Source organism: Bipolaris zeicola (genome assembly GCF_000523435.1).
Source record: "Bipolaris zeicola 26-R-13 unplaced genomic scaffold scaffold_51, whole genome shotgun sequence".
Taxonomy (NCBI): Eukaryota; Fungi; Ascomycota; class Dothideomycetes; order Pleosporales; family Pleosporaceae; genus Bipolaris; species Bipolaris zeicola.
In genome coordinates, this window is record NW_006912100.1 from 105,966 (window position 1) to 119,494 (window position 13,529).

Here is a 13,529-nt window from a genome sequence, read left to right on the forward strand (position 1 = left end):
GACCGCCCACTTCGAAGTATTCACTCTTAGATTGATGATGCGCCCATTTCGGTGTGCGAAAATGAAGCTGACCGCCTGTTCCAATGCACAGACCAAAATGGTGTAACATGCTTGGGTGTGGTCACGGGCGAGTGCGTTGTTTGCTGATTGGCAAGGCTTGCATGCAGTCGCGCAAATAGCAGCGACCTCTTACCTTCACTCACCAACCCACTTAAGCGAAACACTTCCACTATTTGCTTCTTTCACGGCAACCGTGACAATTCAGACACCTAGAGTGCATCCCAACTACTACAATGGTATGGATTGAAATCGAAGAGGAGCAGGAGGATTACCTCCTATCTGAGGAGAATCTCATCCGCACCATATCTATCCAAGATGACGAGATTGAGCAGTCCACGCAACGTGATGGTGAATTGGACGAAGATTCCGATGTCGAAGCCGACAATGCGCGTAGTCACGGTCCTGCGACAAGCATAGAGAAACGCAGAGCGCAGAACAGTATCATGAAAGCCTTTGCTACTAATATCAGTGCAGTCTTGACGCAGCGAGAGGTTGAAGATGCAGCTGCAAAAAGCGCCAAAGAAGAGCAACTCTCGATTCGCGACATTCTTGCGAATCAAGAAACAACAGTCCGTATCACTAACCCGCGCGACTATCAGACTGAGCTGTTCCAGAGAGCGAAGTCTGAGAATGTGATTGCAGTACTGGATACCGGTTCCGGGAAAACACATATTGCAACTCTTCTATTGCGACATGTCCTGGACATGGAGCTTGACCACCGGGCGAGAGGTGGCACTCCAAAAATGGCCTTCTTTCTTGTAGGTCCATCAACTCAATTTAAACAAACGCAGCTGACACTTCCAGGTCGACTCAGTCAACCTCGTTTTCCAACAAGCAAACGTCCTACGCTGTGGTCTCGATCAAAACGTGGAAGGAATATGTGGTTCAATGGGCGCATCACTATGGTCAAAGTCGACTTGGCAGAGCTACTTTGATAAGAACATGGCCATAGTCTGTACAGCAGAGGTCCTCGTTCAGTGCATGATGCATTCTTTCATCACCATGTCCCAGATAAATCTCCTCATCTTCGACGAGGCTCACCACGCCAAAAGCAACCACCCGTACGCCCGTCTGATGAAGGACTATTACCTCCAAGAGACGAACGTTTCTCAACGACCCCGCATTTTCGGCATGACAGCCTCTCCTGTTGATACGAAGGGACTGTCAGCAGACCATATCAAAGAAGCTGCTAGGAATCTAGAAAAGCTGCTTCATTCCAAAATTGCCACCACTGCCGAGAGCACACTTGCTTCAAACAGCATCAGCCGACCAGATGAAGAAGTCGCAATGTATCCTCGCTTGCAGGAAGAGTACGAGACGCCATTACATCAAAAGATCAAAGCTAAGTTCGGAGATATAAGGGCTTTTGGCAAGTACTTTCTCGCATCAAAGCGCCATGGTAGAGAACTTGGACGCTGGGCTTCTGATATGTACTGGTCTTTCGTCTTTACCGAAGAGCAAAGTCGCAAATTGGAGCAGCGGGAACGTCTTAAACACTCCAAAAATCGGCCAGACGAAATCAAAGAGTGGGATGCCAAGGTGAAGCGCTTGCAAGAGGCAGCTGAGTTTGTTCAGCAACTCAATTTCGGCGCGTGCTCTCTGAGTAACCAGGATGTGAGCTCCAAAGTCCAGAAACTTCATTACTGGCTCAACCTGTATTACGAACGCAGCGACGAGGCTCGATGCATCGTCTTCGTTGAACAGCGACAGACAGCGCGGTTGTTACAGCTCATTTTCTCACAGATTGGCGGCCCGCACCTCCGGTGTAGTGTACTGGTTGGTATCAACACCCGTGAGCATGAGCAAAACATATCTCTCCGCAATCAGATTCTCACTGTGGCCAAGTTCCGACGTGGAGAGCTGAATTGCCTCTTTGCCACTTCTGTCGCTGAGGAAGGCCTTGACATCCCTCAATGCAACTTGGTCGTCAGATTCGATCTCTATCATACTATGATTGCATATGTACAGTCTCGTGGCCGCGCAAGGCATCGAAACTCGAAGTATCTGCACATGATTGAAGAGGGTAACCATGATCACCGCGAGCGAGTCATGGACGTCAAACTTGATGAGCAAGTCATGAGGCGGTTCTGCAGAGAGCTTCCGCAAGATCGTCACATCGATGAGTACGACAATGAAAGCATGGATCTTTTGACATTTGAGGATCAGTTGTATCCGAGCTTCATCACCAAACTCGGTGCAAAGCTCTCATTCCGTTCGAGTTTGGCTATTCTCAATCATTTCGTCGCAACCCTGCCGGGACCTGACAGACAAACTATGCTACAGCCCACATACGTGGTCTGCCCTGATCTCAACTATGACGGTCGGGATCCTCAACGAAGAGGCTTCGTATCGGAAGTGATACTCCCAGAACACTCACCAGTCAACACAACAATTGGTGATGTGCAGAGCAAAAAGGCAATCGCTAAGTGTTCTGCAGCGTACAAGGCGTGTCTCGAGCTCTACAAAAAGGGTTATTTGGATGACAACTTACTACCAACAACCATCAAGCGATTGCCAGCTGGAAGGAATGCCTTGCTAGCACTCGGTGAGAAGAAGAAAGGTAGGTATCCCATGCTTATCAAACCAGAGTTTTGGCAAGCAGGAAGAGGTTTGGTCCCTGCCAGTCTCTTTCTCACGGTTGTTGATCTTGATGCTGGTCTCGATCGACCTCATCAACCTCTGGGCTTTCTTACCCGGAATCAGCTCCCCAAATTGCCTGAATTTCCAATCTACCTCATGGATGGTAGGCCTTCCAACATTGTTTCTCGGTCTTCTATGGTATCGTTTCACGTGCCTGCAGATATGCTGGAAAAAGTTACAGTGTTCACCTTGCGCATATACAAAGACATATACAACAAGGAGTTCGAAAAGAATGCTCGGAACATGTCTTACTGGGTTGTTCCAGTACATCCGGATCGAGCATCTTTTATTTCTTCCGTGACTACCCTCGACCAGATTTTGGACATGGATCAATTGCGCAGAGTTTACCACGAACCAACATGGAGATGGACGGCTGATACTAAACCTGAGGATCTTATTAACCGCTACTTTGTAGATCCAGGAAATGGAGGTCGGCGCTACTACTCCGAACGTTTTGCGCCTCACCTCAAACCACAAGATCCTGTCCCCAGAGGCCTTGCTCGCCAAGGCCATAAATTCATGAGCTGTATTCTAGACTACAGCGATAGCACATGGACAAGAAGTAGGAATATCTCGAAATGGAACCAATCACAACCTGTTCTTCAAGCCGAAAAGATCCCTTTGCGTCGAAATCAGCTTGCGCGTATCGAGGACAAGGAGAAGGGAGAGTTGGATGACCTCAAGGCATACATTTGTCCAGAGCCTTTTCATATATCCAATGTAAGTTTGGAGTTACTCTCATTTCTAAGCATTCAAACTATTAATACTAACAACCCAGCTTGCGACACCATTCGTAGTCATGTGCTATGTGTTGCCGGCTATTATCCACCGCTTCGAGAGCTACCTCATCGCATTGGAAGCTTGTAGCGTCCTGGATCTCAAAGTCAACCCAGCGCTTGCCTTGGAGGCCTTGACGAAGGATTCGGAAAATTCGGAGGAGCATGACGAAGAAAATATCAACTTCAAAAGTGGTATGGGCCCAAATTATGAGCGGTATGTACGCATATGCTTCGCACGAATAAGTCCAAGCTAACATCAATGCTTAGTTTGGAGTTCTTGGGTGACTGCTTCTTGAAAATGGCGACATCCCTTTCTGTCTTCGTCCAACAGCCAGATGAGAACGAATTTGAATTTCATGTCCGTCGTATGGAGATGCTATGCAATAAGAACCTCATGGAGACAGCAGTGGGAACGAAGAAAATTGTTTCTACAGAAGGCACAGAGCAGGATCTGCAACTTTACAAATATATTCGCACAGAATCCTTCTCTCGGTATGTGAGCTGAAAAATACTCTACAACATGGACTGACGTTAGTAGTCGTACATGGTATCCTGAAGGCCTAAAACTACTCAAGGGCAAGGGTGCGAACAAATCCCAGGACGACTGGCTCAATCTCACACACAACCTGGGAGACAAGAGCATCGCCGACGTATGTGAAGCCTTTATTGGCGCAGCCTTACAAGAGTATTACACAGGTGGTCGATGGAGACCCACTGATTGGGACGAAGCGGTAAAGGCAGTAAAGCTCTTTGCCAACAGCCCGGACCATATAATGTCAAAGTGGTCAGACTACTATGATGCATATCAAAAGCCAAAGTACCAGACTGCGGAGGCTAGCGCAGCGATGCTTGACATGGCTCGAAAGATTGAAATGAAGCATCCTTACCACTTCAAGTACCCTCGCCTCCTTCGGTCGGCGTTCGCCCATCCTTCGTACCCCTACATGTACGAGAGCATACCCAATTACCAACGACTTGAGTTTGCTGGGGATGCACTCCTCGACATGGCGTTCATCACGCATCTCTACTTCAAATATCCAGACAAGGACCCGCATTGGCTCACCGAACACAAGACACCAATGGTATCCAACAAGTTCCTCGGCGCCGTATGCGTCAAGCTAGGCTGGCACGTCCACATAAAGCAAAACACCGCCACACTGACCAACCAGATCCGCGACTACGTGCTCGAAGCCGAAGAAGCCGAGCGCGAAGCCGGCGGCGCAGTCGACTACTGGGTCACCATCAGCGAACCCCCCAAGTGCCTCGCCGACGTCATCGAAGCATACGTCGCCAGCATCTTCGTCGACGCAGAATTCGACTTTGGCGTGGTCCAGACCTTTTTCGAAATGCACCTCAAGCCATTCTTCCTCGATATGACACTCGACTCGTACGAGAACTTTGCTTCGAATCATCCTACTACTCGACTTAGTCGCCTGCTCACTATCAACTTTGGATGTAGTGACTGGCGCATGGGCGCTCTGGAGACGGAAACCATCATTCCTGGGAAGGGCAAGGCGATTGCAGCTATGGTCTTGATTCATGGTAAAGTGCATTTCTACTCGCTGGGTCAGAGTGGGAGGTATGCGCGGGTTAGGGCTAGTCAGGCTGCATTGGAGAAGCTGGAGGGACTGCCGCCGTTCCAGTTTCGTAATGTGTATGGGTGTGATTGTGTGGATGAGGAAGTGGAGGGAGAGGGATCTAAAGCAAAGGAAGAGCAGATGAGGGAGGCGATGGGGTTGAGCATTTAGGGACAGGCTGAGTAGGGTGGCACGAGGTTGATTGGTGTAATATTTATCCGGCTTGGAGCTGAAGCATTGACTATGTCCAGAGTTCTCGAATAGAAATAGTCAGGTTATCTCAATAAGTTCATTACCGGGATTGGGTTTTTTCCGAGTGTCGAAATGGTTTTTCTACCGTCTACAATATCTTTTTAATAGTCCATCGACTAGCTCATGCCAAGTAAAGAAGTATAGGATATATACATGCTCGCTTGTAAGGAAATACAATCAGAGAAAAGGAAAAAAAGGCTACATGATTCCGGATTTCAGAGCCGTAGTCTCCTCGTGTCATCAGAATTCGTATTCCCCATTATACAAAACATTAACTGAATAAGGAAGAGCCTTTACTTCATAGAAATCATAAAAGTCTCAAGATTACAAGCATAGAGCGCAAACAACGAAAGAGACAAGAGCTAGCATACTGCTGCCTCTAGGGTGCACAACTATCCCTGTTCCTGTCTCAGTAGGCCGCGCCCCATTACCAGTTTGACTGGGTTGGCTGTTGTTATTGTCTCCGCCGGTAGAGCTTGGGCTGGTGTTTTCGCCGTTTGGTGTGTTGGCTCCATCCGAGACAATGTTGAGCTTGAGGTTCTGAATCTGCTGGCCACCACTACCATAGATCTTTTGCTGAACATTTGTCTCGTCTACATTGACCAACCTTCCGTTTTGAGCATTCTCGATACCGTTGTTGATGAGATCCTGACACCCTGGGCAAACGGCCGGAATCGTAAAGTTTTTGCTGAATTCATTTGCGGTTATGAGGCTGTCGCTACACTCTGGAGCTTGGACATCGGTGGACTGAGGGCTTGCTGATTCGAGCGCTTTGATGTCAAGCTTGTTAAATTGCTTTTGGAGGTTATCGAAATCTTGCATCAGTTTGACTGAACCATCTTGTTCAATCTCGACCAGGCCATAGCCCGCCTCTTCGGCGGAGTACTCGTATACAAGGCCACCAGAGAGAGCTCTCATTTGGTCACCATAAAGAGCCTGTACTTCATCAAAGTCACGGGGAGTTACACGATTGCAACCGTATTCGCTGAACTGTATGATGGTTAGACTTCTCTGATAGTTATTAATGTTGTGGCAAGCATAAGACCTACAAAAACAGGAATGGCAGAGTTAGCAAACATGTTGGCTAGGGTATCATAGCCGGAAGTTTGGATGTTGTCGCCATTGCACCAGCTGTAAGAGTTGAGGCCGAAAAAGTCAGATGAAGACATATCCTCGTCGTGGACACACTGCATGTAAGCCCAAGTATCTTGCAAAATCTCTCGGACATCGGCAGCGGAATAACCGACAGGTATGGTACGGTTCACATGGTTCTTGATATAGTTTTTCATGTCACGTTGAACTGCCTGATTTACGTCAGTCAACTAAACGCGAAAATCGTTGCAAATATGAAAACGTACACGGATGTACTGCGGGTTGAACTCGGCAGTAGACAAATCATTCATAACCTCGTTGGCGGAGAAGAATCCAAGCGTGTTTGGGAAGTTCTTGAAGTTCTCAATGATTCCAAAGGCGCGGTTAAGATAGTCGCTGTTGTAGCTAGTCCATGGTTCAGCGCGGTTGATGCTCTCGCCTGGCAAGGGAGAGTTGACGTCGAGCATCATGTAAATGCCAGCGGCATTGAAGATGGAGGCACACTCGGAGTGATCGAGGGCAGGATCAAGATTGTAGACACGAAGTGTGTTCACACCGAGTCTCTGCATGAGGACTGCATCTCGCAAGCAGACACCGGAATTGGTTAGGGCATCCTCTTTGTTGGAAGGTTGATATGCGCCTTGTCCTCCGGGCTGGTAGTCGACACCAATTATCATAAGGCGCTCGCCCGTAACAGTGTCAATGAAGTCGCGACCGCGAACTTCAACGGGATTGACAGCATGGCCAAGATATGAGAAGAGGGCTGGGAGAATGACAGCCGCGCGAGTAAGCTAAGCACATGAGTGATTAGCGATGCGGGTACTAGCGGAAACATGAGCGGAACGCTCTTGATGCAAGGTACTTACAAAAGACATATCAGCGAACGACTGTCAAAGAACAACGATGGTGGAACGAAAGACGCAGAGCCCTGTGGGACAGTTACTAGAGAGCGACTCGAGCGAGTCTTATAATGTTATGATAGCCGGTTTGCGGCAGTATCGCAATCGATATTGCACCAACGCTAGTTGCAGGTATTCTTGGCGGGAGAGGATCAGCTAAGACGGATTACCTGCCGGATAGCGTGTTGTGATTCGAGGGAGCGAGAAAAAGAGGGCGTGGGGAACCGATCAGTCTGCCTGAAATGACGGAGAGCCAAGGAAGTGAGTGGAGAGAAGAGAGTGTTGCGCTGGACTGGATGAAACTCGAAGCAATTCACTGTCACTATCACCACGACGGCGGCCACAACAATAAACAAGCGAGGCGGGCAGGAGCAATCCATCACGCCGCATATCCGGAAGGCGCGATTGGGGTCTAATCTTGGCAGTCAAGTCAACCAGGCGAGGCAGGAGCGGGATGACCTCAGGACCCACGGCCGTTGGCATTATCAGCATTGGTAGTGTCGATGTCAGTGTCAGTGCAAAGTCCAAGTGCCATACTAGTGCTAGTGTCCATGGAGGAATAGGAATGGGTGGGTCGCGAAGAAGCTTTGCTATCCCGGCTCAAGTCCCCCACCATATCTTGCTTTTCCATGCCGTCGGCAGCATCTTGCATCCTACCAGCCGTGCGCCCCTAGTAACACGTCCGAGTAACTGTGACGCCACTCTCCATCCTTCCCCAGCCACTCGTTTTCTTGTGTATCGGCTTACCAATGGCTACAAGCCACGGCACTGCCTGCACAACAGTGCACTTCCATCGACTCTTCACATTCCTGCATAATTGTATTCATGACCCCCGCCGTCGAATCCCTGCTGTTGGTCGAGCTAGCCATGGCACTCAAATGGTCGATTGCTCCATGTGGGACGCTTGTGCAGCTTCTTAGTTCGCACCATGCACTTGACCTTTGAGAAACCTGTCCACCGGCTGTTGGGGCCGTTGGAATCCAGTTTCATGCAAAAAGGGCTTCCGCTAACTGCTGGACGGGTCTATTGGCAACGAAACATGCCCAGGCGCTCGTCATCCACTCATGTCCACATCCTGCGCCTTTCTCTTCACGCCGCTCTCGCCGCCCTCGACTTGCTTTTGGAATTTGGCCTGGACTGCCTCGAGCAATACCTCCTTGACTACCGCGAGACTGCCCACAGCCGCGTGTGTAGCTCCCTCAATGAGCGCATCTGGCTCTGCACCAACGTCTCCCTTCATCCACATCTCCGTGATCTCGTCTCTTGAAGCCAAGTAACCCACTACGCACGCTGCAACCACTTCCCTGTGCTCCGCAGGACACGGGTCCAGAATCCTAAGCAGCTCTTGCTCGTTTTTTGACGACGGATTTCGTACAATGGCGGCCACGCCTCCACATACTACATCCACGCAGTCAATGCCCGCGTCTGTTATTGCAGCACTGGCAACCGTAATACAGCCTGCCAAAACATTCAAGAGACCCCACCCACTTCCTGTCGCGTTTCCCCCGCTTGCCAAATCACCCCACCAGCCATCTTCATCGCCCTCAAGAATTGTGACCACAACTTCCACGCCACTCTTGGGCCATCTTTCGCCAATGATGACGCCTCGTAGTGCTGTCTCCAGATGCACGCCCAGGTCGCGTTCTGTTGCGTCGCGTAGATAGCCCCGCCTATGCCGTGTTGCAAACGGTGCAAATTTCACAGTAGTCGTTAAGAGAAGCGACGGACTAAAGGGCGCGCTGCGGGGGAGGGGCTTTGGGCCTTGTATTGAGGCCGTTATCTTAAGCGAGGAAGTTGGCGCAATGAGGCTAGAATTGTTCGCAACCGAAGACGACGGTATCTCGAGGTACGCGGAGCCGGACGCAGAGGGTATAATGGACGTTTGGAGGACTATACTTGAGTATTAGCACATAGAATACGGATAACCAGCGCATCCTGGAGCTGTGCAAAGCTTGTCGACAGCTTTCTCTAAGCAATGACATCCAGGTCGAGCGAACAAGGTGCTCGTAGAAGCGCCGATAGGTAAACCTAACAACTCACAGATCCTGCGAAGCTCATTTGGGCCTCTTGATCTTGTCGGTCTCAACTTTTCGACATATTGCGGCTCCCTGATAGTGCGCGCAAACACGGGAGCACTTGTTCCACCACTAGGCGCATTATTTCTCCGTCTGTCAATATTCATAGCCATTGTGTGGGGGTAGATGTTTGTGCTGCAAGAAATGTGGATGATCTCATGGCGGTAGGCACGCAAATTATGCATGACTAAGCTGCAGATCCGCCAAGAGTTCGTTCCTCAAGCTCAATTTTCCTTCGCGTCCGGGCCAACTTTCTTTCCTTACAACACTTCAGCATTCGAGGTAAGTTACCACCGCATTTTCTTTCTACCCGATCTTCCATGATTGATACCCTTGAAATACGTTCTTGTGATCTCAAATGAGCTTTGAACACATGCACCACCCTCTGATCTCGTTTCTATCAGCTTTTGGTTTCACGGCAGGCTTTGCGACTTTGGCTGACTCAATTCAGATGCTACAGCAATAACATCTCGCAACGGTGCCCAGTCACTGAGATGGATGTATTGACAATATGCTGGCAATGCGCCCGAGCTGCCGCTGTCGTGTTCTTCTAGGAGAGTCTGCGCATACGGATATGAGCATGGGGTCTGTGGGATCTCGAGACCTTCGCTGAGCACAAGCTGCTATTTCGGCTTGCATCACCGGAGGTCTTCGCTGTCCAACACTAGAGGTGGTTTGCCTGGGCGCACTGTGACACTACCCATGAGTGCATTCACACAGCCTTGACCTGGTGTAGCCAGGAAGGCCAGGCACTGACATTTGGTAAGTCGAGCTCTGCACCCCTACAATCTCATTTTGTGATGAACGTATTATTTCAGTTCTGCTTCCGAACTACAATGTGGAAGTTATATACCGCTTACCTTTGTCTGATATAACTTGATCTCTATCTTGTTGAATCAATGTTTCCAATGGACGTTGCTGACGTTGTAAGCAGACTACAGCATAGCTTATATCTTCACTCCCTCAGTGGTAAGCACCCCACCTTTCTTTTCTTTCGCCAGGAGGAAAACTAGTCTATCCATTCAATGACATCTGTTGCCGGGTCACCCTCCCGCACCCTACCAGCTTCGGCTGGGATGACGGGTTGTGGAGTTGCAATGCTGGCTCGTCCAGCGCTGCGTAATTGTGGTCTTTGTGCTGAAAGTTGTGGCAATCCGTCTTGGGCTGCCGCGGCCAGAGGCCAGGTGATAGGGGATGATTAAACACGGCTGTCTGAGCATATTGCCTACTATGAAGGTTTTGCGAGATTGCAGCTGGAGCACTGCTAACAGCGCTCAGATCACTTTTTGTAATAACACTCGCAGCTTCGCATGTCCGGTCCGCGAGTAGCACCGAGGGTGGAATGGTGGCATGCTGGGGGGCATCGGTAGCTTGGGTAGATGCAGTTAGATAGTTGCAAATCCTATGATTTACACTTGCCCAAATTAGACACTCCTCTTTGTATTAGTGTGTTATTCATTAGGGACACGCCTGTGGGTGCCATGTGTAATCGCCCTCGAGGACATACCGTCAGCGCGCTGGTTGTGACAATAAATTTTCCATTGGCTGTGGCAATTAAGCACACAGCACAGGCATAACAGTCAGCCTCGCAGCGAGGGCTGCATGGATGGGGAGGCAGGGTGCTGTGCAGAATGCCATGCCGTGTCTTCTCCACTGAATTTCCGGCGAATACGTACGCCTGCGTATCATTGCTCTGAAACGGCCATACTACTAGTCAGCTTGGCTTAGCTTCACGCCCCCGAACAGTTGCAAAGTGTCCGAAACGCAGCGAACAAACCATTTGGCATCTCCCCGGGCACGCGCATCGACTTGATAGTTTGGCGCGATCTCTGTCAGCTGCTGCGGACCATCAACATTAGTACAATTAAACTTTAACGTGGCCTTGGCGAGTTGATCCTCAGCCAAGACCTACCAGAGGATACCAAAGACGCGCGAGCCCTCGATTGATCCAACAACCCACGCTCCTCTCGCCGCAATCACCACGGCCGACTACACCTCTCCCCTGACAGGATAGGGGAGGACAGAGCATCATTGTTCCGTGGCGCAGCCGTGTAGTTTGGGAGGTCTTAGCTGACCAGGGTTTCAAAGGGACCGATCCATACTATCTGGTGCCCGTCTTCCACGAATGCTTCCTTCATACTCAACGTCAAAAGGGAAAATGCATCGCCATGCGTTTTCCAACGGGGCATACCCCTCCCAAGGAGGAGGTACTTTTTCCATACAGCCTCACAAGTACGTCTATACACCGCAATGCACAGCGCAACCCCAGCGCACTACCTCTGCATCGCACCTCCTTTACCCCCACGACTCTGGCTACACAACGTCCTGACTTTGATTGTGCCTCTAGATTCCAGCCGCGGTCACAGCCTGCCCTAAGACGGCGAAGGACGCTGATACAGCGCCTGCTGCTTGTGGGCTCGCTTTTCTTTACAGCGCTCTTCTTCTTTTTTCCCAACCTGCGACCAAATTTGGGCTCCGGACCCCTGAGCCTCATCACTTCGAGCGACGATTCGCAACTCGAGACGGTACGATACTACGACCTGAACAATGTCCAGGGCACTGCAAGGGGATGGGAAAGGGAGGAGCGGATACTTCTCTGCGCTCCATTGCGAGACGCATCCCCACATTTGCCCATGTTCTTTAGCCACCTCAAGAACCTCACATACCCACACAACCTCATTGATCTAGCATTCCTGGTTGGAGATTCCAAGGACAACACAATTTCACTCCTGACGGAAAAGTTGAAGGAGCTGCAGGCCGACCCGGACCCAAAGCAACAATTCGGAGAGATTTCAATCATGGAAAAGGACTTTGGACAAAAGGTCAACCAAGATGTTGAAAGTCGCCATGGTTTCGCTGCACAGGCTAGCCGTCGAAAGTCAATGGCACAAGCCCGCAACTGGCTCTTGAGTGCTGCTTTACGGCCTACACATAGTTGGGTATACTGGAGAGATGTGGACGTGGAGACTGCTCCGTTCACCATCTTGGAGGATCTCATGCGCCATAACAAAGATGTTATTGTACCCAGTATGTTTCACTTCATATAGCAGAGGTATTCATTGCTAACATGTCGTTCAGATGTCTGGCGACCGCTCCCAGACTGGCTTGGCGGAGAACAACCATACGATCTAAACTCCTGGCAAGAGTCCGAGACTGCGCTTGCTCTTGCGGACACACTCGACGAGGACGCCGTCATTGTAGAAGGTTACGCAGAGTACGCGACCTGGCGCCCGCATTTGGCATACCTTCGCGACCCCTATGGTGACCCGGACATGGAAATGGAAATTGATGGTGTTGGTGGTGTTAGTATTCTTGCAAAAGCCAAGGTCTTCCGTGCCGGTTGCCACTTCCCCGCATTCAGTTTTGAGAAGCACGCCGAGACAGAAGGATTCGGCAAGGTAAGATATTCGACCTCTTCTCATGCCACGAAGCTAACATATTGCAGATGGCCAAGCGCATGAAGTTCTCAGTCGTCGGTCTGCCTCACTATACCATCTGGCATCTTTACGAGCCTAGCGTCGACGACATTCGGCATATGGAAGAAATGGAAAAGGAACGCAAGGCGAAGGAGGCTGAAGAAGAGGCCAAGAAGGCCAAGGAGGCCAAGATCAAAGAGTCTTTTGACGAAAAGAAGGGCGACTGGGAGAAGGAGAAGGCCGCAGTTCAAGAGCTAATTCAAAAGGCAAAGAGCGAGGCTAAGGAAGGGGAGCAGAAGGACAAGCAGCTAGAGGAGAAAAAGAAGGAAGAGACTAAAGAAGAGAAGCCAATTGAGAGGAAGGAGGACAAGTCGTAGCGCCTACAGTACATGAATAATGCGAGGGGCTACAAGACTTGGACTTCTTTCTACTGATGCAGTTTCGTGCGTGCAGTGGGGATGCGCGAGTACGGCAACGACAGTAACGACTTGGGTAGACTGGGAGCGCGCATCTGGAGCGTTGGTTTCTCTCAACTCACTGCATGCTTTGGCTGGGACCCAATAACACCAGCATGTAGTACGTCAATGTTGAGCTGGATTTGCTTGTAGGAATCAGAGCTTGTTGCTTTCTCTTGTGGCAGGCGTTAGACAACCAGTTTGAAGGGTTGCATACATTAGACAGCAATTATTGCATCACAAGGCGCTTAGGGACTCAGCAGTAGAATCGGCAGCCTATTCAT

General features: G+C 50.0%; 5 protein-coding genes across 5 annotated transcripts; 2 read left to right on the plus strand and 3 right to left on the minus strand.

The window, feature by feature from the left end:
- Window positions 1-293: 293 nt before the first annotated feature.
- COCCADRAFT_92969 (uncharacterized protein) lies at window positions 294-5,227 on the plus strand (the record flags this gene model as incomplete). The annotated part of the gene is made up of 5 exons (XM_007712910.1): window positions 294-818; window positions 865-3,420; window positions 3,479-3,693; window positions 3,747-3,971; window positions 4,018-5,227. The coding sequence occupies 5 exons, from the start codon at window positions 294-296 to the stop codon at window positions 5,225-5,227; spliced, it is 4,731 nt and encodes a 1,576-aa protein (XP_007711100.1).
- Window positions 5,228-5,632: 405 nt separating this feature from the next.
- On the minus strand, window positions 5,633-7,275 carry COCCADRAFT_4057 (glycoside hydrolase family 72 protein; the record flags this gene model as incomplete). Its single annotated transcript, XM_007712863.1, has 4 exons — window positions 5,633-6,298; window positions 6,358-6,612; window positions 6,667-7,191; window positions 7,267-7,275. The coding sequence occupies 4 exons, from the start codon at window positions 7,273-7,275 to the stop codon at window positions 5,633-5,635; spliced, it is 1,455 nt and encodes a 484-aa protein (XP_007711053.1).
- Window positions 7,276-8,353: 1,078 nt separating this feature from the next.
- On the minus strand, window positions 8,354-9,487 carry COCCADRAFT_4058 (uncharacterized protein; the record flags this gene model as incomplete). Its single annotated transcript, XM_007712864.1, has 2 exons — window positions 8,354-9,189; window positions 9,340-9,487. The coding sequence occupies 2 exons, from the start codon at window positions 9,485-9,487 to the stop codon at window positions 8,354-8,356; spliced, it is 984 nt and encodes a 327-aa protein (XP_007711054.1).
- Window positions 9,488-10,383: 896 nt separating this feature from the next.
- COCCADRAFT_93011 (uncharacterized protein) lies at window positions 10,384-10,938 on the minus strand (the record flags this gene model as incomplete). Its single annotated transcript, XM_007712911.1, has 3 exons — window positions 10,384-10,538; window positions 10,604-10,744; window positions 10,878-10,938. Coding segments are annotated over 3 exons (357 nt in total), but the record flags the coding sequence as incomplete, so codon positions are not given.
- A 561-nt stretch (window positions 10,939-11,499) lies between these two features.
- Window positions 11,500-13,167, plus strand: COCCADRAFT_35788 (glycosyltransferase family 62 protein; the record flags this gene model as incomplete). Its single annotated transcript, XM_007712912.1, has 4 exons — window positions 11,500-11,606; window positions 11,722-12,401; window positions 12,453-12,772; window positions 12,820-13,167. The coding sequence occupies 4 exons, from the start codon at window positions 11,500-11,502 to the stop codon at window positions 13,165-13,167; spliced, it is 1,455 nt and encodes a 484-aa protein (XP_007711102.1).
- Window positions 13,168-13,529: the final 362 nt, after the last annotated feature.